The sequence below is a fragment of the Stigmatopora argus genome, chromosome 20 (assembly GCF_051989625.1).
Source record: "Stigmatopora argus isolate UIUO_Sarg chromosome 20, RoL_Sarg_1.0, whole genome shotgun sequence".
Classification (NCBI taxonomy): domain Eukaryota; kingdom Metazoa; phylum Chordata; class Actinopteri; order Syngnathiformes; family Syngnathidae; genus Stigmatopora; species Stigmatopora argus.
Genome location: NC_135406.1, coordinates 10,821,644 through 10,849,392, shown reverse-complemented (window position 1 = coordinate 10,849,392; position 27,749 = coordinate 10,821,644). Strand labels below are relative to the sequence as shown.

General features: G+C 40.9%; 2 protein-coding genes across 4 annotated transcripts; one reads left to right on the top strand and one right to left on the bottom strand.

The window, feature by feature from the left end:
• Positions 1–493: 493 nt before the first annotated feature.
• Positions 494–27,531, top strand: LOC144065557 (uncharacterized). Of its 2 annotated transcripts, XM_077588513.1 has the most exons (3): positions 494–1,011; positions 8,659–8,823; positions 27,439–27,531. In XM_077588513.1, exons 1-3 carry the CDS (start codon positions 882–884, stop codon positions 27,486–27,488), a joined length of 345 nt encoding a protein of 114 aa, XP_077444639.1. In that variant the 5' UTR covers positions 494–881; the 3' UTR covers positions 27,489–27,531. The 2 variants fall into 2 exon arrangements, with proteins under 2 accessions (XP_077444639.1, XP_077444638.1); XM_077588512.1 differs by lacking the exon at positions 27,439–27,531 and having other exon boundaries at positions 8,659–11,633.
• Positions 16,630–20,904, bottom strand: LOC144065572 (uncharacterized). 2 transcript variants are annotated; one of them, XM_077588547.1, is made up of 3 exons: positions 20,646–20,904; positions 20,043–20,297; positions 16,630–19,055 (listed from the first exon to the last, which is right to left on the bottom strand). In XM_077588547.1, exons 1-3 carry the CDS (start codon positions 20,671–20,673, stop codon positions 17,665–17,667), a joined length of 1,674 nt encoding a protein of 557 aa, XP_077444673.1. In that variant the 5' UTR covers positions 20,674–20,904; the 3' UTR covers positions 16,630–17,664. The 2 variants fall into 2 exon arrangements, with proteins under 2 accessions (XP_077444673.1, XP_077444674.1); XM_077588548.1 differs by lacking the exon at positions 20,043–20,297 and having other exon boundaries at positions 16,632–19,055.
• Positions 27,532–27,749: the final 218 nt, after the last annotated feature.

Genomic DNA, 27,749 nt, shown 5'->3' with positions numbered 1-27,749 from the left:
TTTGGTGTCTTTAATTAAAACTCTTTGATATACCTTAGTGATGGGACGATGATACCTCAAGGATTGTATTGACACACTGTGTCGGCACTGTATTGAAACCGTGTTGGTCATCCAATAGTAACCCCTGCAGTAGTTATAAAATTATTGCAGGTAAAAAAATCCATGTTTTTTTTTAAATTCCAAACGGAGTTTATAAGTAAAATAAATCAAATTTGAGTTACATTTTTAACTTATGTCCACATTTTGGTTAACTGGTAAATCATGTGAAATAAAAGTGATTATTTCGTTTTGCCTCACACGATCAAAATGATTCCACACTAGGGAAAACTTCTTAGAACGAGCCATAATTACGCCAAAGTCCGTCCAACAGACCCACGACACTTTGATACAGTTTATTTCTTTAAACTATTATCACACTTTGGCCTAACGATACATTTCCTGTTCCGGTCACGTGATTCTTTCTTAAAGCTTTACACGCCCCAATACGGGCTTTCTCTCTTGAGCTGTCGGCACAGTGCTAACGCACCAGCGTCGCTCGTTCCATCACTATTTATCAGCAAAACCTGCTTTAGCTTAGCCCAGCTAGCAGCTATCAAAGAAACAAGTCGTTGAAGAGCTTGTTTATGCTTTAGCTTAGCTAGCAGCTATAAAGGAAAGAGTCGACGAAGAACTCGTTGTAGATTTCCTGAGTATTTTAGCTCAGCATAGCTAGCGGCTATCCAATAAATAAGTTGTTGACGTGGTTGTTTATGCTTTAGCTTAGCCAGCACCTATAAAGGAAAGGGTCGACGAATAACTCGTTGTAGGTTTCCTGGCTATTTTAGCTAAGCATAGCTAGCAGCTATCAAAGCCGCCGCCATCATCAGAATTCACGTGTGGAAATGTCGGCAAGAACACAACGGCCAAAGCTACAGGAGGAACTTTTTGAGGTCAAACAGGAGCATTCAACTCACGAGCAATCGACAGTTTGCAACATAACGCACGAGAAAGTTGTTCTTCATAGACTAGAAGGTGGGCTCACTTTTTATTTCCATAGATTCCCTTAAGATTAACGGTATTCTATTGACCAGTGGCGGGCGGTGCATTTTCTGGTAGCGCCTTCCAACGTATCAATCCAACCCTCAAAACTATTTTATGGCAATAAAACCTCTACTGCAGCTAGAGCTGCGACACATAAAAATAATCAATAAATTAATGCACAAAAATGGGGTAAAATCCACTTCCTAGCAGCATTTCATGATTAAATACAAATACTGGAGCTTTTCAGACATTAAAACCAGGCCAGGGGGTGATTTTCCCGGGAAAAGACAGTGATGAACGTCAATGGCGTACGGGCAAACATTGCCCGAAAATGGGGTAAAATCCAGCTGAAAACAGCATTTATTGATTAAATACAAATACTGGAGCTTTTTAGACATCAGAACCGGGCCCGGAGTATCATTTCCCCGGTAAAAAGACAGTGATGAACGTCGATACGTCCATACGTGAAATGACAAAAAATGCACTAAAATTAGGTAAAATCCACTTCCTAGCATCATTTATTGATTGAATACAAATACTGGAGCTTTTGAGACATTACAAACAGGCCAGGAGGGTGATTTTTCCCGGGAAAAGACAGCGATGGACGTCAATGGTGAAACGCCAAAAATTAAACTGGTGTAAAATCCACTTCCTAGCAGCATTTTGTGATTAAATACAAACACTGGAGCTTAAATACAAACACAGGAGCTTTTCCGATATCAGAACTTGGCCCACAATTGAAATATTATTTAGGAATATAGTCATATTTTACTCACCAAAAATCCTTTTTACACAATATCCATCCTCCTTTCTTTCGTCCTTCTTTCCTATCGCCATCGAAGCTAATGATGAAAGCCTGTCCTGTCATATTTTCGGCATAGTCCGTTTTGAAAATAGGTTTAAATTAACACAACAATATACTATTTGCTTGTGGAGCTAAGTTAGCGCGCTGAAAGTGCCCCACACACCATTTTCCCGGCTGTAACAGGCTTGCTAGCTTCGGAGTTGACCGCCCTTTCTTAATGATGTCCATTTTTTTCTGGAAAAGTCCGTCTGGAAAATAGCTTTGGGAGCATACAGAATCCATTTGTTTTTGCTTCTGTCGGCCATTGTGGGTGGAGTTTGCGATCTCGGCTGCCTCGGGTACTGCTTTGGCCCGCCTACTAGCCAATCATAGTTTGTGAAAGCAATGACATGTCCCAGCCAGCAAAATGCTAACGCCTATGAAAAATCATTGTGGGGTTGCCAACTCGAAATCTGATTGGTTAAAAGCAACAGTCTAGTTTAATGCAGCAGAGCCCGCAAGAACTGATTGTGAAGGCTTTGAGGCAGATCTGATCTGACAACAAATAATGGCTGAAATGTGATTGGTTAAATGCTTCAATATGAAAACACACATCTGGAAGCAGTGCAACCAGGGGGAAAAGCAATGAAAGGAAGCTAACAGACCATTTAGAATAATAAGTATTGATGGACAAAATATAATACGATTCAGATATTTCTTAGGCCAGCAGAGAAGGCCTTGAAGGGCCTGACGGCCCGCCACTGCTATTGACATGACACTATAGTAGCGTACGTACATTTTCATGAATTTGCACTAGCACCATTCGAAGAAAGACGTAATAAATTCTATTTCTATTTAAATGTAACCACTCTAGGAGGGAAAAGTCTCAACGCGTGTTAATACTTAACAACGGCATTAAACAGTAGCTTTCCTTTTATTGTATCCATATCACAAACAAACAATGTATTTGTCAAATTACGCAAAGCGCGAGCGCCCCCAGAGGCGTTCAATAGTCATTCCTGCTACTCGCCCTCCATTTTTGGCTACATGCTTGAGTGACATAACACTTATTTGCATGCTCTAAATTGAAATTAAAAAAAATAGAGATGTAGATGCACTAAACAACAACGAGAGCAGCGTTCAAACAATGGTGTCAAAGTTGCGGCCCGAGGGCCAAATCTGGCCCACTCCGCATAGACATTGAGGTATGGTCCTCCAAGGCAAGAGCGCTTCACCTCATAGAACTAACAGTACCATCAAAGGAGGGGATCGAGACCACCTTCGAGCGCAAGAAGGCCGAATACTTGAATCTGACAGCCGAGTACCAGAAAATTGTCTGGAAATGCACCGTCTACCCCAGGGGTCCCCAAACTTTTTCTTGTGAGGGCCACATAACTTTTCCCTTCTCTGATGGGGGGCCGGTGTCAGTTTGTAACAGAAAAAGTGTGACGATCGTAGGGGAGCTTAATTTTTTTTAATTGTTTTCCAGAAAGCCACACATAACCAAATAACCCTTTCCAGGTTCTTTACAGAAAAAAAGTCAGGAAACATATAATAACACTATTAATGAAATAAATAATAACTAAATAACCCTCTCTGAGTTCTTCACAGAAAAAACTGGAAATAAATAACACTATTTATGAAATAAATAATAACTAAATAACTCTCTCTGGGTTCTTCATAGAAAAAAAGCCATGGAACATTAACTTTCTGTTGTGCCATGCACAATCTTCTCCCTTTGCTCTGAAGTTTATGCACGACACCACAACCGTCATTACAGAATCCCACGTCAACATTTTGCAGCACAGTGCTTGGTGGTGAATTTGGCAGTGGACTCGTAGCGGGGCGGTGAGACCCCTTTTTTCCAACTCCCGGTTCATGCGTCCCATTATTAGACCGCGAGTTTCGGCCACCATGCTAGGAGCCCCGTCAGTCGTGATGCTAGCTAGCTTTGACCAGTCCAGGTCCAACTTCTCCATGGTTTGGCACACTTTGTCAAAAATATCCTCTCCCGTTGTAGTCCTTTTGAGACTTTGGAGGGCTGCCAGATCCTCGCAAATCTCAAAGTTTGCGCTAACTCCACGAATAAAAATGAGCAGTTGCGCTGTGTCTTGCACGTCCGTGCTTTCATCCAGTGCTAATGAAAAAAAAGTCAAATTATTTCGTCTTCTGCTACAGCTGGGCATATACATTACTCCCGATTTCTTCAACGCGTCTGGTCATTGTACTCACCGACAGACTTGCGGCATTAAATGCATCTTTCTTCTCGGGACACACCTCCTCCGCGACAGTATCCATACATTTCTTAACAAACTCTCCGTCAGTGAAAGGCTTACCGCTGCTTGCTATCAATTTAGCAACCCAAAAGCTGGCCCGAACGGATGCCTGGTTCTGCTGAGATAGTAGTCCACTTTTTCGCTTTGAGAGTTTGTCTGCTCGTATTTGGCCTTGCAATCTATCGTACTTGTCTTTGTGACGGGATTCATAGTGTCGGCAAAGATTGTATTCTTTGAATACCGCCACCGTCTCTTGACAAATGAGACAAACAGCCTTTTCTTTGCATTGAACAAAAAAATAATCGTTTGTCCACTCCAGGTTAAATACCCTGCATTCTGAATCAATTTTTCTCTCACCTAACTTTTTCGCCATTATTCCGTTCTCAAACAGGTTGCAGTTTTAATATGCTTGAATAGTCCGCGATGGTCCCAGGGCTCCGCCCTCACCTGCGATCGTCCAGATGTCTCGGTAACACTGCTCGTGCATGCAACGGTGGACGTGCCCGCATGCATCAAAGGGAAACACTCTCCCCGCGCGTGTCACCAAAGAAGCAATGCGAAGCCCCGCTTCACTGGGATGATTTGTGGGCTCAGCAGGGGGGCAATGAACCAAACACAAGATTAAAACGTCCCAGTCTTCAAGGCCAAATAGGAAAAAAAATCCGATAGCGTCTCTGGTATTGTTCAGAGGGCCGGTCCAAATGTGCCGGCGGGCCGTATCCGGCCCGCGGGCCGTAGTTTGGTGACCCCTGGTCTACCCAGTCGAGGTTTGCTGCAGAGGCTACGTTGGGCTTCTCCCACTGTTTTTAATTCCAACATTCATTCATCCAATTTCTGATATGCTAAATCTTGTATAGGGGGTGCTGGAGTCTATCCCAGCTGCCTACGGCCCAGAGGAGAGGAACACCCTGAATCGGTGGCCAGCCAATCGCAGAGCACGAGGAGAAAAACAACTATTCACGCTCACACTCATACCTAGGGGCAATTTAGAGTGTCTAATCAGACTATACAGTGGTACCTCTACATACGAGCTTAATTCGTTCCGGGACTGAGCTCGCATGTCGATCTTCTTGTAACTCGAGCGAACGTTTCCCATTGAAATGAACTAAAAACAAATTAATTTGTTCCAACCCTCTGAAAAAACACCAAAAACAGGATATTGGGTTGGAAAAAATGTTTTATTTCTTCTGATTTGCCATATATTAACAAAGTAACACATAACTAGTGGTTTAATAGTAATAAAATGTGTTAAATGGAACTAAAATTAGACAGATTTTGCGGAGGGTACAGAGAGGGACATAGAGGGGGGGACTTTCCACGGCAACACACTCGTAACCGAACAAACAAATTTAAATTAACTCGGATGATTAATATATACAGACACACTCAAACATACGTTTAATGCAACTTTGCACAAAACTGAATTCTAATTTTGTTTTACATTTTTATACCTTCTGGCCGGGTTAGCTGTTTGCCACGCCTCCACCCTCGCGTTCGCCATCGATGGGCTGTTTGCTGTTGTATTCTCTTCAAAATATTCCGAAAATGATGCAGACGAATGTCCTCACAATAGGATAATATACAACCTATTGCCAACTAGAAGTAGTCTTGAATTAGCGATCGCTCCATTAACGGGAGCTAATAGACTAAGGGGGGACACTGAAAAAATGCAACGCTCTGCTCAGTACTCGCAGAGACATTACAAAGAGGTATATAGACGCTCCCCTACTTACGAACATTCAACTTACGAACAACGGTACATACGAACATGTCTGCAAATTGCGTTTAAGTCGAAAAATGTTCGTAAGTCCAATTTTGTATTTTTTTCCGAGTAGTGCTTCATTCTGCCGCTAATACCGACGCCTGGCACTGTGAGGGCTCAGCTCACCCAGCATCTACCTTCTTCGTTGCAATGCGGAAGTACGTGAACGTATCTCCAGTGGGCAAAGAACCTTTTTCATTTGTATCATTAAATATCTCGTGCATCCATTATTGAATATGGTTGGTAAAAAGTGAAATGCTTCTATTGAGGGAGTTGCAAGGAAGAGGCAAGCCATTTCATTTGAAACGAGTGGCAATAATAACGAAGCTTGATGCACGTCAGAAAGTGGTGAGCGTTGCACGGGCATACAAATCGTTCGACCGTCAGTACCATTTATAAACATAAAGATCGAGCAGCAGGACCCAAATATTGAACGTTGCACAAAGTTTGCAAATCAATTGAATGATGCCATAGAGTGCTACCGCATCATTTATGATGGAAAAAAGAAGAAAACTGTGCAATCGTCGTTAGATCGCTTCTTTCGGCCAGTTTCTAATACATAAATCTCTATAGATATACAGAACTGTACATATTCTCTCCATTTTATTAAATATTTTTTTCAGTACAAACCAATGCGTGTTACTTATACAAGCCTTAAACATACAAATGCACTTATATAGACCGTCAATATACTTATATAGGCCATAAACATAAATTATAATACAAAATATAGCACTGAATCAACTTACAAACAAATTCAACTTATGAACAATCGCTCGGAACCTAACTCGTTCGTAAGTAGGGGAGGTCTGTAGTTGCGACCAGAGATATTACACGAGGAGTTGTGGGGGCAGAGAGAGACCGTGCCCCTGATGTTCTTATGAGCAGCCAACGAGAAGTGATATACAGTAGTACCTCGTCATACGACCGCTCGTCATACAAAATTCTCGTCTTACGGCGGAAATTTCGATTGAATAACTTGCCCGTCATGCGATCAAAATTTCGTGATGCGACCAAGCCAGGTCTTTTTTGCATATCTTTCGTGTATAACAATATTTACAAGCACGGAACGATTAATTCAGACGAGTTTCTCATAAGACTACCCACAATCAATACGTGGGTAAGCTCAACTATTGTATTTCCTGTTATTCTTTCTAAGGAAAGAAGCTCCCGCGATCGTTCTTTAAAGACTATTTCTCGTTGGCAAGTGGTCGTGCGTTCTCCTATTGTGAGGACATTTGTGTGCATCATTTTGGGAATATTTTGAAGGCAATACAACAGCAAACAGTCCATCGATAGCGAACGTGAGGGTGGAGGCGTGCCAAACCGCCAACCTGGAAAACGAAGGTAACAAAAGATTACAACAGAATTAGAATTCAGTTTTGTGTAAAGTTACATTAAACGTATGTTTGAGTGTCTATATATATTAATCCAAGTTAATTAAAAAAAAAAAATTCCGTTTCCGAGTGCGTTGTCGTGGATAAAAAAAGGACCCCCCACGCCCCCAAACGCCTGTCTCCCGTCGGCGAAATCTGCCCAATTTCAGTTAGATTAAACACATTTTATTACTATTCAACCACTAGTTATGTATTACTTTGTTAATAGATGGCGAATTAGAAGAAATAAAACATTTTTTCCAATCCAATATCCTGTTTTTGGTATTTTTCAGAGGGCTGGAACGAATTAATTTGTTTTCCATTCATTTCAATGGAAAACGTCCGCTCGAGTTAGGAGAATCTCGTCATACGAGCTCAGTTCCGGAATGGATTAAGCTCGTATCTCGAGGTACCACTGTACTATACTGCTCGTCAATGTTCCCTCTAAGCTGCGCGCGTGCGCAATTGCGCACTACTCTCGTCTTCTCCGTGCACAGCAAATCATATGGAGCGCACAAAATAAAATCCCTTTTTTTTTTGCTTTAGGGCCGACGCGCAACCACTCATCCGCCGGGCTGCCCATTCATTGATATTAATCATTACATTTTATTATTACTAAATCATTTATGTGTAGTAGACATTTACCTGCTTATGGTAGGCGTGATACTGGTGTGTGCCTATAGTGAGCAATGATGATGTTGCTCACACCGGTCGGTACTCAGTGTGCTCAGGGAGGTTGTCTTTCTGCCCAGACAGACAAAAAAATAGAGCGAACATTGCTGCTTGTATTAGTGATCGCTCCGGCATTCGCGCTGAGTGATGGAAAAAAAAAACACTGAAAAAAATGCAGCGCTCCGCCCAGTGCTCGTAGATATCTGTTATACACGAAAGACATGCAGCAAAAAAGACAGTGCGCGACAATGATAAACAGCCTCACGTTTTGGCCAAATGGCTTTCTCGCATTTGGTTATTTGCTCGAAATTTTCCTCGTATCTCGAGCTGCTCGTATGTAGAAGTACCACTGTACCTCTATTTCAATCTCATTAATCCCCCAAATAATAATAGACCTGCTACTGAATAAAAGATAATGCTTTTTTTAATGCCTCCCCTTTGGCGAAAGCATTTTAACTAAATTGAAATCTAAAACATAAAAGAGAATGTTTACAATGAAAAGGCTCCCAAAAGATTTGACTAATTTTAAGGAGTTACATCACCAGGGAAGAAACTTTTCTGACCAATAGTGCCATACTTTGAAAAATGCACCTATAAACAGATTTCAACTCGTGTTGCTGTTGACGAGAATACTACAGTAGTCAGTACTGCATTGTGACGAAATGAATGTATGGCGCCCTCTTGCGTTTGGTTTCATTTCTGTGAACAAAAAAATCAGTCATTTTATAATTAGAAAATGGTAAATCATTTATCTTTGTGTCTTGGCAGGTTTCAGAAATGATCTTGGTGCGGATGGGCAGGAGTCTGTTGACCTTGAAGGGGAAGTTGAGCTCCCCCAAATCAAAGAGGAGGAACCAGAGTTCCCTCAACAACAAATGGGAGACGAGCAACATCCAATCAAAAGGGAGGAAGATCATTTCACCTGGTCACTTGGTGAGTTTGTGAAGAGGGAATATGTTCTGGGCGTGGCCAGTGGAGGGGCAGAGCCTGCAAACACCACAACATGGCCCCTAATTAAAGAGGAGCGAGAGTTCCCTCAACAACAAATGGGAGACGAGCAACTTCCAATCAAAAAGGAGGAAGATCATTTCACCTGGTCACCAGGTGAGTCCATGAAAAGGGATTACCTGGTCGTGGCCAGCGAAGGGGCGGAGCCTGCAAACAGCACAACATGGCCCCTCATTAAAGAGGAGGAGCCAGAGTTCCCTCAACAGTGCAAAAGAGAAGAGCAACCGCCAATCAAAAACGAATGTGTCAAATGGTCAACTATTGAGCCTTTCAAGAGTGAAGATGATCTGGGCGTGGCCAACAGAGGGGCGGAGCTTCTGTCCGGCAGCTCAACAGAAGGATGGCGAGCTGAACATTTATTTGCTCCTTTATCAGATGGCAACGACTTGCATTTTGACGATGATGATGTTGAAGATGTTAAGAAAAATCCCAGTGGCTACAAACTCTGCAAATGCTTTCAGTGTGGGAAAATCTTTGGGAAAAAGTCTAATTTGAAAAGAAATATGTGGAGCCACATTGGAGAGAATCCATTATGTACAATTTGTGGTAAAAAAAATACACACAAGGGAAAATTTAAAATGCACACAAGAACCCACATGGTTGACAAACTTTTTTCATGCTCAGTTTGTGGTCAAACATTCACACAGAAGGGACACTTAAATAGTCATGCAAGAACACACACAGGTGAAAAACCATTTTCGTGTTCAGTTTGTGGTCAGACATTTACACGGAAGGATAATTTAAATCTTCACACAAGAACCCACACTGGTGAAAAGCCATTTTCGTGTTCAGTTTGTGGTCAAGCATTTACAGAGAAGGGAACCTTATTGAGGCACGCAAGAACCCACACTGGTGAAAAACCATTTTCGTGTTCAGTTTGTGGTCACACATTTACACAAAAGGAAACCTTAAAAAGGCACACAAGAACCCACACTGGTGAAAAACCATTTTCGTGTCCAGTTTGTGGTCAGACATTTACACGGAAGACCAGCTTAATTAGTCATGCAAGAACACACACAGGTGAAAAGCCATTCTCGTGTTCAGTTTGCGGTAAAGCCTATTCGCAAAAGCAAGATTTACAAAAACACACAAGAACCCACACTAGTGAAAAACCATTTTCGTGTTCAGTTTGTGGTCAGACATTTACACGGAACGATAATTTAAATCTTCACACAAGAACCCACACTGGTGAAAAGCCATTTTCGTGTTCAGTTTGTGGTCAAGCATTTACAGAGAAGGGAACCTTATTGAGGCACGCAAGAACCCACACTGGTGAAAAAACATTTTCGTGTTCAGTTTGTGGTCACACATTTACACAAAAGGAAACCTTAAAAAGGCACACAAGAACCCACACTGGTGAAAAAACATTTTCGTGTCCAGTTTGTGGTCAGACATTTACACGGAAGACCAGCTTAATTAGTCATGCAAGAACACACAGGTGAAAAGCCATTCTCGTGTTCAGTTTGCGGTAAAGCCTATTCGCAAAAGCAAGATTTACAAAAACACACAAGAACCCACACTGGTGAAAAGCCATTTTCGTGCTGAGTTTGTGGTAAAACATTTACAGAAAGGGGAACGTTAAAAACCCACACAAGAATCCACACAGGTGAAAAACCATTTCCGTGTTTAGTTTGTGGTCGAAGATTCACACAATAAAAGCTTAAAACCCCACATAAGAACCAACACTGGTGAAAAAACATTTTTGTGTTCAGTTTGTGGTAAAATATATACTGAGAAGGAAACTTTAAAAAGACAAGAACCCACACTGGTGAAAAACTGATTTCCTGCTCAGTTTATGGTCGAACATTTTCCCAAAGGAGAAGCTTAAAAGAACACTTATCAACCCACACTGGAGAACAATGATTTCCTGCTCAGTCTGTGGCCACAGATTCGCTACAACTGCCCAATTAAAAAGCTACACAATTCAAAAACCTTTTCCAGGCGCAGTTAATGTTCCAACATTTTCACAGAAGGGAACCTGAAAAGAAGACTTAACCCGCATTGGTGAAAAGCCCTTTCTTTGCTCAGTTTGTGTTTCAACACATTGGTTAAAAATACTTAGTAATACATAATACTAAGTTTGTTGCCAAGAATTTATTCATAAGACTTAAAAGACACGTGTGTGTGTATGTTATCGATTAATTGGCAAAAATGATGAGAATCCCTCGTGTCATTTTTAAATCATGTTGATAAATTTAGTCTGCTGTGAATTTGTCTCTGTTTGAAAAAGAGAAAAACAAGTCAAATCTTGTTATATTTCATTTAATCTTCAGAAAGTTCTATTAGCTTTGTAAACTACATTATTTCCCTTTTTTAACTAAAAGAACAGACTTTGGGTTCATTTTGGAGTAGTTCTTTTCGCTTTTTATATTTATCCAAACTGATTTGATTTGTACGTAAATAGACCTGGCAGTCGGTAAATGAAGTCAAATGTGATTTTTTTTAATGTTATTTTAATGTTGAACAAACAGATAATACTCAATATCCCTATGTATAATCATTAGTATGAAAAAAAATATTAATGGTTGAATCTTATTGTTGTTATTGTCCATTGCTTTCATCTGTGGTCGCCTCCCGTGTGTCACCCACCCGTTTTTCATGTCTCGTTAACCCAAGCCTTACTGCGTCTTGCGGCTTTTCGTTAATTTTAATTTTTTTTTGTGTAATTTTTGATTTTGGGCCCATATTATCAGTTTGCTTTTTGTGTTTTAATTAAAACTCTATGTATACCGAAATGATTGTCTTGACACACTTCAAGTGATGGGTTTGTGAGGATCACTTGTCGTTTCCACACAGTGACCCACAGCTTCGCAGAATACTGACACTGGTGGACGTTAAAAATCACTGCAGGAAACTATACAAAAAGCCCAAGGGTGCATTAACGTCAACTCGAGTTCATGTGGGCCGGTCTCTTTTAGATATATTTTTTTTTTAAATTTTATTTAAATCAGATTAAAAGAACTGGATAAAAAGCCTTAAATATTGATTTTTTAATAGATCTAAAACAATGTTTATTTGAGCTTTTTTTTCTTAGTAAGGGAAGATGTATTTTAATCATTTGTTAAATATTTTTATATAGTTAATTTACATTTTACAAAATACTTATTGAACAAAAACACAAAGAAAAAAATTGAAGGGAAAAATTGCAAATATTCGTCAAAATGGGAAAATCAAGAAAAATAATTTACATCTTTTGGTTGGTCCGGTTTAAGGGAGTACAGACGCTCCCCTACTTACGAACATACGACTTACGAACAACGGTACATACGAACATGTCTGCAAATTGCGTTTATGTCGAAAAATGTTCGTAAGTTCGATTTTGTATTTTTTTCCGAGTAGTGCTTCTTTTCGCCGCTAATACCGACACCTGGCGCTGTGAGGGCTCAGCTCACCCAGCATCTACCTTCTTCTGTCCAATTCGTTGCAATGCGGACGTGCGTGAACGTATCTCCAGTGCGCAAAGAACCTTTTTCATTTGTATCATTAAATATCTCCTGCATCCATTATTGAATATGGTTGGTAAAAAGCGAAAGGCTTCTATTGAGGGAGTTGCAAGTGAGAGTGGTGAGCGTTGCACGGGCATACAACTTGAATCGTTCGACCGTCAGTACCATTTATAAACAGAAAGATCGAGCAGCAGGACCCAAATATTGAACGTTGCACAAAGTTTGCAAATCAATTGAATGATGCCATACAGTGCTACCGCATCATTTATGATGAAAAAAAGAAGAAAACTGTGCAATCGTTGTTAGATCGCTTCTTTCGGCCAGTTTCTAATACATAAATCTCTCTCTCTATATATACAGTACTGTACATATTCTCTCCATTTTATTAAATGTTTTTTACAGTACAAACCAATGCGTGTTACTTATACAAGGCTATACAAATGCACTTATATAAACCTTCAATATACTTATATAGGCCTTAAACATAAATTATAATACAAAATATAGCACTGAATCAACTTACAAACAAATTCAATTTATGAACAATCGCTCGGAACCTAACTCGTTCGTAAGTAGGGGAGCGTCTGTAATGTAAATAAAAGAAAAAAAAACTTTTCCTTTTGGGTTTAAGACACCTTTGAGAAATTGCTAATTTTCTGATATAATTTCTTTAAAATGCGCTTCTTCGATAACTTGTGATTCAGTGTCTTAATTATTGTGTTTGTTGCACCCTACATTTTCGCTTGAAACACGGAGAAATGATCACAATAGTGATTCGTTGTTGCTTCCTCAATCCGACTTTAATGATATGAAGAAGATCTCCCGTGCTGGGGTCAAGGTACACGGATCAAGGCCTCAATAATCGAATACCGATATACATCCAATCCAAACTAGTGGTATGGGCATCAAGGCATCAATAATCGAATATCGATATACATCCAATCCAAACTAGTTGCACATCCCCAACATGCGATCGTTAATAAATTAAACACTTTAGCATGCCACACTCTCCCCCACAAAACAAATGTCGTCTCGACATCAGTACATTCCAAATATCTCTCCGCTTGTTGGTTGTTATCCTGAACAGTCTTGTGAACTTGTCACTTCACATCCTCTTCTGTGAGCTGATACTCATGAAAACTCCAGACGGCAAGGGCCACACTTCAAATACAATCCACAACTCACACGGTACATGTTTACCGGATGGAAACTAATCACAGTCCGTAACAGTCCATGCCAGCATAATACATGTCACCCTTGTAGGCTCAAGTCTGTTGGAGTCCATACATAAAGGGTGGTTGAATGTAATATGGCTGCAGGTGTACTAAACAAGGGACCACTCCTGGTGCAGGGTAAGCAGGTAGCAGCTGATGTGGTGACTGGGTACTGTAGCAGGAGGGGACACCAACCTGATCATAGGTTGTGCGTCGTGGTGGATGTCTCTCCCTTCTTGGACGTTCGTAAGTCAACGCCTCAGGTTCAGTCACAGCAGTTGGCGGAGAGGTCTCTGATAAATGATCATCCCGAGGATCTTCAACAGCCAGGTTTGTTCCCTCACCAAGCAGGTCCTCCACAGATGGACCAGGCTCCTCCAGCGGATAGTCATCTTCTGCTTGTACTGGTCCGGAAGCAGGGCCCTTCACTTCAAGTCTCTGATCAGCTGGCAGTGGCCTGTGCTCAGACTCCATCCTTTGCGCATCTCTCTCATTTAGCACCTGGAGGGGCTCGTAGTGAAAGTCATTCGTCACCACTGTCTTCGTCTGATTCTTGAAGATGAGATACCGGCTGCTGTTTATTTCTCTGCATACTTTTGTCAATTGTTCCTTTTTCTGGTGTTGCTTCAATGGGTAAATGGTCACAGGAAATCAGTAGATTTCTGTGCAGAACTCTGGAACGCCCTTTACCTTTTTCTGGCCTGACTTCATAAATTGGTAGATCAGATCCCATTCGCCTCACCACTATATGAACTGTATCTTCCCAGAAGTCACAGAGTTTTCCAGGTCCTCTTGGTGTCAGGTTTTTAATCAGGATGCGCTCTCCTGGTTGTAGTACGGAGCTCCTCACTTTGGTGTCATAGTGCTTTTTACCTCGTTCTGCAGCTTTCCGTGCACTCTCGGTGGCAATGGTGTACGCCTCCTCCATCCCTCGTCTCCATTTCTCCACATAGTCCTGCTGTCCATCTGCATCGGATTTGTTGCACAGTCCAAAGAGCATGTCCACTGGAAGCCCCGGCGACCTCCCGAACAGTAGGTAAAATGGTGAATAACCTGTCACATCACAACGGGTACAGTTGTATGCATGCACAAGCTTGTTCAAAGACTCCTTCCAATTCTATTTCTGTGTCTCAGTCAGTGTTCTGAGCATCTGTAGTAATGTCCTGTTCATTCGTTCCACCTGACCATTACCCATCGGCTGATAAGGTGTTGTCCTGGATCCAGCCATGCCACTGAGTCTCTTCAACTGTGTGAACAACTGATTTTCAAATTCTCTTCCCTGATCATGGTGGATACGTAAGGGGAACCCAAACTTCAGGGGAAAGTCATTGAAGATAAGGTTTGCAGCAGCCTTCCCTGACTTGGAGGTGGTGGCATATGCTTGGACAAAATGTGTAAAGTGATCGACGATAACGAGGATATACTCATATCCGCCTTTGCATCGATCAAGATGAAGAAAGTCAATACAGATAAGCTCAAAGGGCTGTGTTGTCACAATATTCGTCAATGGTGCTCTCTGTTCCTGGCATGTTTTTTTTGTTTTAGGCAAGGGCAGGTTTTAGTCACATAATGTTCAATTTCAGACTGCATATACGGCCAGAAGAAACGATCACGCACAAGGAATACTGTGCGGTCGACACCCTGGTGCCCCATGTTATTATGCAACTCTTTCAGTTTCAACAATTCAGACATGCCTTCATCCTCTACTTCCTCTAGTTCTTCTCTTTCTTGGTACTTCACAATGTGAACCACTAATGATAGACGCGATTTCCGTTTAACACTTCTTAATATGTTGAGAAAATCACATATTTCCAGTAGGTTATTTTCCGTCAGGTTGTTCAATGTTCCTACCACTTCTTCGAGTAACTGTTCCATTTTGTTGACGATGTAGGAGTTCTGTTGACTGTACAGGAGTGAACTCTGAACTGGCACGTCTTTACTGTCCCTCTGATGATCTCGTAGGCCTCAGATGACAAGTGCTCAACTGCCAACTTCCAGTTCTTCTTAAACAGCAACACCTCCTCTCACTGCCATCTGCCTGGTTTGTAGTGTTTGGGGGGATTTATCTGGCTCAGAATTCAGTGAGCAGGTCTTGGACACTGGACATCTGAACAGCAATCCCAGCAGTGCCTCCAAAATGTTACACCCTGCATTTGATCTTGAAACACAGGGGGAAATAATTACAACAGTGAGACGTTGTTGTTTCTTCAATCCAACTCTTTAGTGTAATCATTAACACAAAAACCCATAACATTATGTACAATTACACCTATATATGTACCTATATACAGTGGTACCTCGTCATACGACCGCTCGTCATACAAAATGCTCGTCTTACGGGGGAAATTTCGATCGAATAATTTGCCCGTTATGCGGTCAAAATTTTGTGATGCGACCAAGCCAGGTCTTTTTTGCATATCTTTCGTGTATAACAATATTCACGAGCACCGAACTAATTAATTCAGACGAGTTTCTCATACGACCAGGAAACGCACAACGCGCATGCAAAAAGAGGGCTTTCTGGGTAATGAAGTATACTCCTGCACACATTACCCATAGGCAATGGCAACCTTTCTCAGAATAAAACTTCATTACCCACAATCACTACGTGGGAAGCTCAGCTATGTAATTTCCTGTTATTCTTTCTTAGGAAAGGTCCCGCGATCGTTCCTTAAAGACTATTTCTTGTTGGGAAGTGGTCGTGCGTTATCCTATTGTGAGGACATTTGTGTGCATCATTTTGGGAATATTTTGAAGGCAATACAACAGCAAACAGTCCATCGATAGCGAACGTGAGGGCGGAGGGGTGGCAAACCGCCAACCCGAAAAACGAAGGTAACAAAAGATTACAACAAAATTAGAATTCAGTTTTGTGTAAAGTTACATTAAACGTATGTTTGAGTGTCTGTATATATTAATCCAAGTTAATTTAAATTTGTTTGTTCCGTTTACGAGTGTGTTGTCGTGGAAAAAAAAAGGAACCCCCCACCCACGCCCCCAAACGTCTCTGTCTCCCGTCGGCAAAATCTGCCCAATTTTAGTTAGATTAAAAACATTTTATTACTATTAAACCACTAGTTATGTGTTACTTTGTTAATATATGGCGAATTAGAAGAAATAAAAAAAAAATTCCAATCCAATATCCTGTTTTTGGTGTTTTTTCAGAGGGCTGGAACGAATTAATTTGTTTTCCATTCATTTCAATGGAAAACGTCCGCTCGAGTTACGAGAATCTCATCATACGAGCTCAGTTCCGGAACGGATTAAGCTCGAATCTCGAGGTACCACTGTATACAGGTGTGTGTATATTGAAGGGGGCATGACATAGAATGTTCAGTTCAAGGAAGTAACGTGAAAAGAAGTGATGTTCAGAACTCAGCTTGCAGCATCATCAGCAACGTGTCATCAAAACAGCCGTGTCAGCATGGAAATAACGCTGATCCTCCTCTCCTACAGTAAGGCTGCCCCCCATGCACAGGAGAAAAAAATGCCAGAAAATGGCCGGAAACAAAACAGACAGAGCGATTGTGATTTCCCTCATTTATTTTACACCTCATAAATATATATTTCTTTCCTCCACAATCAAAAGATGTTAAATGGAAAAAGACAAACCAGAAAAAAAATTGGAAATTAGTCCTAATTTTATCGCCCAAATCATATTCCAAATTTTACACCCTGGAAAAACAAACACAAAACTTCAAATTCCCATAACATGTAATGTAGCAAATCATTACAGTAAATCAAACAGAAGTTTCTTCCTCCCAAAAATATGAAATGAATGTAGCTTACAAAGCTAATTGAAACGATCAAATGAAATTAAACAACATTTAATTTATGCTTTTCTCTATTTGTTGTTTACGGCCAAATTCACAGAAGACTCATCTTAGCAACATGTGACTCTAAAACGACACTCGTCATTTAAATCTTTTGAATAAATCCAACAGACTGAGCAGAAAATGATTCCTGACCAATGTGGGTTATTATGGGTATTTTTAAGGAATTCTTGGGGCGGAATGTTGGACCACACATTAGGCAAAAAGGCTTTTCGTCCCGTGTGGGTTGTTAGGTTTTCTTTTCAGGTTCCCTTCTGTGAAAATGTTTGAACATTAACTGGGTGGGGAAAAGGAGTTCTCATCAGTGTGGGTTCTTGTGTGGCTTTTTAACTGGTGCGTTTGAGAGAAAGCTTGACCACAAATCGAGCAAAAAAAGGGTTTTTCACCAGTATGGGTTCTTGTGTGGTTTTTTAACCTTGACTTCTCTGCGAATGCTTGACCACAAACTGAACAGATAAAGGGTTTTTTACCTGTGTGGGTTCTTGTGTGTATTTTTAAACTTCCCTTCTCTGGGTATCTTTTACCACACACTGCACAGGAAAATGGTTTTTCACCAGTGTGGGATCTCATGTGGACTTTTAAGTTTTGCTTCTGATTGAAAGCTTTACCACAAATCAAGCACGGAAATGGGTTTTCACCTGTGTGGGTTCTCATGTGGCTTTCTAAGTGGCCCTTTCGAGAGAAAGAGTGACCACAAACTGAGCATGAAAAAGGTTTTTCACCAGTGTGGGTTCTTGCGTGGGTTTTTAAATTCCCCCTTTGTGTAAATGCTTGCCCACAAACTGAGCAGGAAAACGGTTTATCACCACTGTGGGTTCTTGAGTGTATTTTTAAACTTCCCTTCTCTGTAAAACTTTTCCCACAAACTGAGCATGAAAATATTTTTTCACCAGTGTGGGTTCTCATGTGGGCTTTTAAGCTTTCCGTGTATGGGAAAGTTTTACCACAAACTGAGCACGTATATGGTTTTTCACCAGTGTGGGTTATCAGGTGTCTTTTTAAGATTCGCTTCTCTACGAATGTTTGACTACAAACTGAGCAGGAAAATGTTTTTTCACCTTTGTGGGTCACCATATGTCTTTTCAAAGTAAACATTTTCCCAAATGTTTTCCCACACTGGGCGCATTTGTAGAGTGTGTCGCCACTGGGTTTTTTCTTAACACCTTCATCGTCCTCGTGGTCATAAAGCAAGTCGTCGCTATCTGATAAAGGAGCAATTAGATTCTCTAGTTGCCATCCTTCTGTTGAGTTGCTGCCATGTGCAGGCTCCGCCCCTTTGCTGGCCACGTCCAGATCATCTTTACTCTTGGAAGGCTCACCAGTTGACCCGATGACATCTTGCTCCTCCTTTTTAATTGGAGGCTCCTCTTCTCTCATATGCTGCTGTTGAGGAAACTGTGACTCCTCCTCCTCTTTAATTTGGGGCCTTGTTGAGGTGTATGCTGGCTCCGCCCCTCTGCTGGCCACGCCCAGATCATCTTTGCTCTTCATGGGCTCACCAGTTGACCAAGTGAAATCATTTTCCTCCTTTTTGATGGGAAGTAGTTCTTCTCTCTTTTGGTGAATAGGGAACTCTGGCTCCTCCCTTTTGATATGGGGGAGCTCAAATTTCTCTTCAAAGTCACCAGACCCCTGCCCATCAGCACCAAGATCATTTCTGAAAGCTGCAAAACACAAAGATAAATGATATATTTTATCAACTGTCTATCTGACGAGAAGTCCTTTAGGTTAGACTAAGAAATTAAAGTCTTATAGAGCCATACCTCTACTTACAAACTTATCAGTGCCTCAAGATACAAAAGAAGATCCAAGTTACGAAAACGTCCATACATTTCCTGTATCTGTTATCTTATTTTGACATTTTCGCGGATGCACTGCTTGCTTGACATGTTCACGCCACTCTACTGGGCTCTCATTTGCTTTCTCACAACAACCCTCCATGTTTCTTTGACTGTTGTTGTGTGCTTGACCTTATGCCTAGAAGAAGTTTTAATGGCTTATTAAATAATTTTATGATCATTTTCTCTCATTTTTGTGTCTTCACACTTTTCCTACAAAATTGGGACATTGATGAATTTTTATGGGTTTAGTTGGTAGTTTTGTGAGGACCATGGAACGAATTAGAGTATTTACATATAAAGTTCTGCTCTACTTACGAAATTTTCAACTCACGAAAATTGTTCTGGAACCCATTAATTTCGTAAGTAGAGGTACGACTGTACTCTTGTCGTATTTTGTTTTGAAATTCGAGAGTTAGGTGTTCCAGATCATTGTATATTTTCACAAAAAGCTTCATTCTCAGTTATTTTCGCCCTGAAATTGATTTTTTAGGGTGAAATTTACCAATGCCTAAGACTAAAGAACAGAAAAGAGTAGAAATCAATCATTTTTCTGATGAAAGATTAGAGTTTACTCTTGGTATTGGTAAGTTCTTTATTATTATAGTCATTGCATAAAGTACTATGTGGGACTTCAAAGATGATTAGAAATCTTTAAAAACTGCTCTCAAAGAATGAGTTGGTAAAGAATACTATAGCTCTATAATTAATATTTTAAATATTTCAAGAAGAGATATTAAGAAACGTTTAATTACGATGGAGAGATTAAAAAAACACTGCCCGGCGACTGAGTAGTTAGCGCGTTGGCCTCACAGCTCTGGGGTCCTGGGTTCAAATCCATGTCGGTCCACCTGTGCGGAGTTTGCATGTTCTCCCCGAGCTTGTGTGGGTTTCTTCTGGGTACTCTGGTTTCCTCCCACATTCCAAAAACATCCATTGGACACTCTAAATTGCCCCTAGGTATGATTAGTTGTCCGTCTCCTTGTACCCTGCGAACAGCTGGCCACCGATTCGGGGTGTCCCCGCCTCTGGAGTCAGCTGGGATGGGCTCCAGCTCCCCCCGCGACCCTAATGAGGATAAAACGGTTCAGAAAATGAATGAATGAAAAAGATTAAACACAACTGGGGCTAAAATAGAAAGTGAATTAAAAGGAACAACTTTTGTAAACAGTCAAGACTTGATGACGTCGTGGTTTTGCTTGAATTGTGCATTTTGCATACATTTTGCTAAATTTTAGTCTGTTAATTCCGCACAACGACGAAATGTTTGTGAAGCTATTTGGCTATGTCGAAGAGAAAGAAGGGAAAAAAACAACTAAATATTTAGTCATTGAGGAGTCGATTCATCGTAGGAATTGGTGGAAAAAGGGGATTCTTCTCAAAATCTCATTTTAAAAAAAGGAAAAGTCAACTCACCTGACACTTTTGGGCTTGGTGTTTGCATTTTAACCCTTCGCTAGCAGCTAAACTCGGCTAGGCTGAGATAAGGACACCAAAAACTTCAACGTGTACCCAAACAACTCGAGATTAAAACAATTATTTGCGTGTGCTCGGATGGATTTCGCCCAATTTTGATTGGATTAGTTTTGCGGTTAAGGAGTGATAACAAAAAAAAGCAAAACGCTTTACAACAGGATAGCAAGCGCCGTTCCGGAGCAAACGGCCGAGACGTCGAGTGGTGATGACGTCTTATACACGCGGCGAAGATTTTGCCTCAGACGGAAAAAAAAAAGAGAACGAAAAAATGAATAAAAATACAATATCTATTATGGAAAATAATGTGAACTATTAATATTTTCTCCAATGGAAAAATTACAACCAAATGATATGTTTTAGTTATTTCCTTTTAAAAACCCGTAGAATCAATATAACCAACATAAAAGCTAGAGAGAAATCTATATATTAAGAGATTAAAATAAAAGCTATTACGAGGTTAAAATCGAAATATGAAATCATAGATGGTACTATAACAACATTCAGATCCTAATATTATGAGATTAAAGTCATTTTTATTCTTTTGTAATGTAAACCGGAAGCTCTTTGGCATTATTAAATTCCTGTTAATTAAACTTTGATAAAAATGGACTTTATAATGTTAATATAGGCGACATAATTTTAAATGATACAATTTTCAGTTAATGGTTCGGCTTGAGATTTTTTCAATGCAAAAAATATTGTTCCATATTATTTTCATCACATTATTGATTATTTACTTTGTAATTTCCGAATTTAGGTTCTACTATTTCAAATAACAGCAAAAAGGATCACTTGAAATAGGCAACGTATTCTGATTTTAGAATTATGAAGTGAATAATTTTTTTATTTCCACTCAAGATTCTTACACAGTGGGGCAAATAAGTATTTAGTCAACCACCAATTGTGGAAGTTTTCCTACTTGATAAGAGACCTGTAATTGTCAACATGCGTAAACCTCAACCATGAGAGACAGAATGTGGTGAAAAAAAATCACAGTTTAATTTTTAAAGAATTTATTTGCAAATCATGGTGGAAAATAACTATTTGGTCGATGCCAAAAATTCATCTCAATACTTTGTTATGTACCCTTTGTTGGCAAAACGTTTTCTGTAACTCTTCACAAGCCTTTCACACACTGTTGCTGGTATTTTGGCCCATTCCTCCAATCAGATCTCCCCTAGAGCAATGAGGTTTTGGGGCTGTCGTTGTGCAACACAGACTTTCAACTCCTTCCACAGATTTTCTATTGGGTTGAGATCTGGAGACTGGCTAGGCCACTCCAGGACCTTGAACCGCTTCTTACGAAGCCACTCCTTTGTTGCCCTGGCTGTGTGTTTGGGATCATTTTCATCCTCAAAGATCGGATGCAATTCAGTATTCTTTCTCCTCCAAACACAAGAACCTGTGTTTCTACCACAACGTTCTATTTTGGTTTCATCCAACCATAACATTCATTTTGAAGCCACGGGGTGAGATCTTGCATATAGCCCCAGATCGAGGGAGATTATCAGTGGTCTTGTATGTCTTCCATTTTCTAATAATTGCTCCTACAGTTGATTTCTTTACACCAAGCGTTTTACCTATCCCAGATTCAGTCTTCCCAGCCTGGTGCAGGTCTACAATTTTGTCTCTGGTGTCCTTCGACAGCTTGGACCAGAAAAGTACATATTAGTAAATATTAAGATTTGGGTTTGGTTAAAGGAAAATAACTATTTTGAGTAACTAAATTGTGTTTTTTCTTAAGTTAAATTTGTTCAAGAGATTTGAAAAGCTTCCACACCCCTGTTCCAAGTCGCTTATTGTCTTATATATTTTTCATAGAAAAATAGAAATAAAAAATAGAATGCAATTACACAAGCTAACTACAATATATTAATATAGATCTTCTGAAGTCATAAGCTCATTAAAACAGAAAAAAAGATTCACTCGGCTAAAAGTTAACCCCTACCCCTCCCGTTTCATGCACCCGATATATCAAAGGGACACTGTCGGAAAATGCGGAAAGTCCAAAGTGTCTTGGTCAGAGTGGACTTTGGAGTGTGAGAGACTGAGGTTGTGGACAGGTGTCTTTTATACCGATAATGAGTTAAAACGGATGCTATTAATTACAGGCCTCTGTAATCTTTTCAAGTAGGAGAACTTGCACAATTGGTGGTTGACAAAATATTTATTTGCCCCACTGTATATTTGAATAGTGTGGATGTAGATTACACAAGAATTGAACAAAGCAGGCGTGAATAAGATTTTCAGAATACAAAATACAATTTTCTTTTATCCAGAAATTGATGAAGCAAGTAGAACTGTCATTGGCCACTGCTTCTTACATTTGTGTCATTAACTGCGTAGGAAAAAGTTTTTCACCGATGTGGGTTCTAATGTGTGGCTTCTTAATTGGGCTGTTGTTCTTCTTCTTCTTCTTTTTCACCTCAGGCGCCTGAGGATTACCCTGTGGGGCAGTTTGCGTTTATAGATTGGTGTATTGTTATGGCTGTTTGGTGTGTGGAGGATTGTTGTGTCAGGGGTGGTGAACAGGTCGGGCATAGCCAGTTTGCATTAGTTTGGGAGCGAGGTAGTCCAGAGCAAGAGCGGTGGGATTTGTTTGGGCAGTTCGAGCAGGGGATGGGGGAGATGGTAGGGGAAAAGGACATTTTGCAGAGACAGCATTTTTCTTTCGGTCCCACGTAGGCTGTGCGCAGAAGTGACGGCACGACGGCATTTCCGGAACAGGATCCGCAGAGAAAGCCTTGATGACTCTTTATCTGGGTTCGGGTCAGGCCGCTACAGGTCCTATGGAAATTTCGTCGGCAAGCGTTGCAGACCAGTGGGGTGAAGTCACGACGGATCGTTTTAGAGCATCCCGGGCAGGAAGGTCACGGGTTCTCCTCGACGTCGCCTGCCCTTAGGAGGAGTAACCGGAGGTGTGGGGCAGGGCGGTCATCTCCGGCTGGATGAAAAACATAGGGCGTCATGTTCCTGGGTGGCAGCTCTGGGTGGTTGTGTTGGATTCGCAGGCCGCGGCGGGCGGCCTCTCGGGAGACACCTCGTGAAGGTTCCAACTGTTGTCTCCCTGGGCTGTTGTAGCGAATCAGTGGACACAGACTGAGCAGGAAAACATTGTTATTCAGTGTGGGTTAATATGTCTTCTTTTAAGAGTCCCATGTGAGCCAATGAGAATGCTTGACCACAAAATGGTTCTTCACCTGTGTGGGTTCTCGTGTGGCCTTTTAACTGGTCCTTTCGAGAGAATGAGTGACCACAAATTGAGCACAGAAATGGTTTTTTACCAGTGTGGGTTCTTGTGTGGGTTTTTAAATGTTGCATTTGGGAAAAGGTTTGACCGTAAAATGAGCAGGAAAATGGCTTTTTGCCAGTGTGGGTTCTTAATAATAATAATAATAATCGGACATAGGCTTTGTCATCATCATTGACTCGACAAAAGCCTAATTGTCATCATACCCAGAAACTGCGTATGACGAAATTGGTGGTGCTTCTCCATAAGGTGCGTTTTCCCAGTAAAAGACCCAAATAAGTGAAAATAATTTCAGACTCGTAATTTGGCTTTCTGCCGTGATGGATACATCGCATCACCCCCCGAGCGGATCACTTACCTCTCACTGTCTTTCACTTACCTTCAGTCAGCCAGTAGGAGGTAGATCACCGCCCAACGTCTTCTCATGTTACCTCACCCCGAAGTTATTACAGAAGGGATTGTGTGTCGTGTTACAGCAAGTTTAGAGTCCTGATGGATGGGGATGAAAAACTGTCCTTGAGCCTATTTGTCCGTACTTTGTGAGACCTAAAGCGTCTGCCAGAGGGCAGCAGCTGGAACAGATTGTGACCAGTGTGGTATGGGTCCCCGGTGATGTTCCTGGCTCTGCTGAGGTAATGAGGGCTGGCAATGTCTTCCAGTGAGGGCAGAAAACAGCCGACAATCTTCTGCGCAGTGTTATACCTCTCTGCATGGCCTTTTTGTCTGCTGCCGTGCTTCCAGCGTACCACACTGTGATGCAGTATGCCAGGATGCTCTCCACAGTGGCTCTACAGAAGGTTACCAGAAGCTTAGTGTCCAAGTTGTTCCTCCTGAGTACCCTCAGGAAATCGAGTCCTTTCTGGGCCTTCTTCCCTACTGCCGTGGTGTTTGTAGACCAGGAGAGCTTATCCATGACGTCGACCCCCAGGAATTTAAAGGACTGGACCCTGTCTACACACACTCCATTTATGAGGAGTGGGGCCAGATCTGTGCTGTGTTTGCGAAAGTCCACGATTATTTCTTTAGTTTTCGTGGTGTTCAGTGTGAGATTGTTCCCCCACGGAAAAATATATCAAATGGAATGGATGGTCGATGTCCTACTGACTTACAAACAGAACCTAAGTGTAATTATTGATTATTTATTGATTATTTGTTTGTCTGTTTGTTGGTGTATTTGTGCACTTCGTGGTGGAGCTTTAAATCTCATTATACTTGTATAATGATAATAAAAACATTAAATTCTATTCATTCAATTCAATTTTAAAAAATCATTCATTTTCCGTATTGTGGCCATTTTAACAAATAAATGACTGTGAGTATTAAGTCTCAGCCAGAATTAAAGTACTATATTAGCTTCAAGTAAGATGGTGCAGACAATAGCATAAGATTTTGATCCTAGAGATTGTTCCAATAGCGCTACTTTGAGGCTATGGGCAGTTACTGCAACGGAACGTTCTTTTTCGTCCTTTATTTTTCAACGGAGTGATTAAAGTACTAAAACAACGTGAAGATAACTAATACTTCTGCGATTCAGTATAACCTTTTAAAATTAAAACAATAAAAAGTCCACAAACATCTACTAGGACTCTTCTTTGACTATTAGTGTGTTTGATTATATAAATAGTGACTTTTCTACCTATGCTCTCGCACTGGTTTAGCTCAGTGGTTACTTCATCTACCTCGTCACATGACCGCTCGTCATACAATATTCTCGTCTTACGACGGAAATTTCAATCGAATAATTCGCCCGTCATGTGATCAAAATTTCGTGATGCGACCAAGCCAGGTGGCCATGGCACTGTCTCTTTTGCATATCTTTCGTGTATAACAATATTTACGAGCACCGAATGAATTATTCAGACCATGAAACGCACAACGCGCATGCCCGGGGAAAAGAGGGCTTTCTTGGTAATGAAGTATACTCGTGCACACAACGCCTACAGGCAATGGCACTCTTTCTCAGAATAAAACTTTACCCACAATCAATACGTGGGTAAGCTCAGCTGCTGCATTTCCTGTTATTTTTATCTAATACAACGAGTATTATATTACTTCTCGTTCGCTGCTCATAAGAACATCAGGGGCACTGGCTCTCAACTCCCGGCAATAGCATCCCCGGTAGCAACTCTATCATAGGCGCCATTCAAAGCGGATGTGAACACAGATGCTACAAGCTAAAAGGGAGCCGCTAGCCAGCGCCCCCGAAGCTTCCATGAGCAGCGGAGCGATCGTTGAAAAAAGACTGCTGCTCGTTGGCAAGTGGTCGTGCGTTATCCGATTGTGAGGACATTTGTGTGCATCATTTTCGGAATATTTTGAAGGGAATAGTACAACAGCAAACAGCCCATCGATAGCGAACGTGAGGGTGGAGTGTTTGTTCCGTTTACGAGTGCGTTGTGTGGAGAAAAAAAAACCCGAAGCCCCCCGCCCCTTTTGTGCCCCTCTCCCCTCGGCGAAATCCGCCCAATTTTAGTTAGATTAAACACATTTTATTTCTATTAAACCACTAGTTATGTGTTACTTTGTTAATAGATGGGGAATTTTTTTCCATTCATTTAAATGGGAAACGTCCGCTCGAGTTACGAGAACCTCGTCATACGATCTCAGTCTCGGGACGGATTACGATCGTATGCCGAGGTACCACTGTACTTGCACAGCATTCGCTTTTACTCAATCCCAGACTGGGATCGAACCACGGGCGCCGTCCAGTGTTTTTCTACTTTTTTTCCTACCAAAATCTTATTACACAATTCACATCGATGTTAATGTAAGATTTTCTTTTAATTTTGACCCTTAGAATTGCGTGCGAGGTGCATTTGGTTGACAGTTTTGAACAAAATAGGAAGACATACACAGTAGATTTGAATATAATACCACTTTTAGTTAAATGTTCACAGTAGATTGTTGCAAATCCATGTGAGTACATGTTGATTATTCATTAAATATTGATTACATTAAGAACTAAGGGTAAGAAATACGCCTTTAAAAAACTTGATCTAATTGACTCAACAGCGACTCTTATAGGTTGTTTTAGAGTAAATCAATGTTGACTTTCACTTGGAAAAGCTGTATGTATTGAAATCAAGGCGCTGCAAAAACAAATAACTCAGCCAATAATGATAAACGCTTTCTTGTCATTTTGAACCTTAGACACGCTTGTATAAGATTTGTATAAAATATCAATATTTGCAAGGAAGTAGCACAAAAGTGTAGTCAGGGGTTACTTCATGTAGAATCAACTCTCTCTAAGAATGCACCTCTACTCCATCCCTGACCGGGATTGAACCGTGGGTGCTGTCCACTGTCTTTTCGTTACACAAAATCATGTAACGCCTGACGACGCCCGCCCCCGTTATTTTACAGAGCGCATTAATAATCAAGTCTTCTATACAAAAAGAACCAAACTGCACTTCAAATTGACTCATTGCTTACTAGTAAATTATTCCAATTAGAGCATTTACCCAATCTTTGTTTGGTTTACAGAGTCCAATGGACTGTGGAAGCCCAAGGATGTTTCGGGGAACGCTCTCTAACACTCTTCTATCTGAGCCAAATTGACTTGCAGCTTATTTTGGCTAGGTTTGTAAAGTGCAATGTGTTGCTGAAGCCCGGGGATTAACCAAGGACCTTTCGATCTTCAGTCTAACACTCACCCAACTGAGCTACCTCAGCTACTGGAGTTACATGACGACCGACAAGGACTGTAAATTTACTCATTGCTTACTAGTAAATTATTCCACTTACAGCATTAACCTATTTTGGTTTGGTTGACAGCGTCCAATGAACTGCCGTGG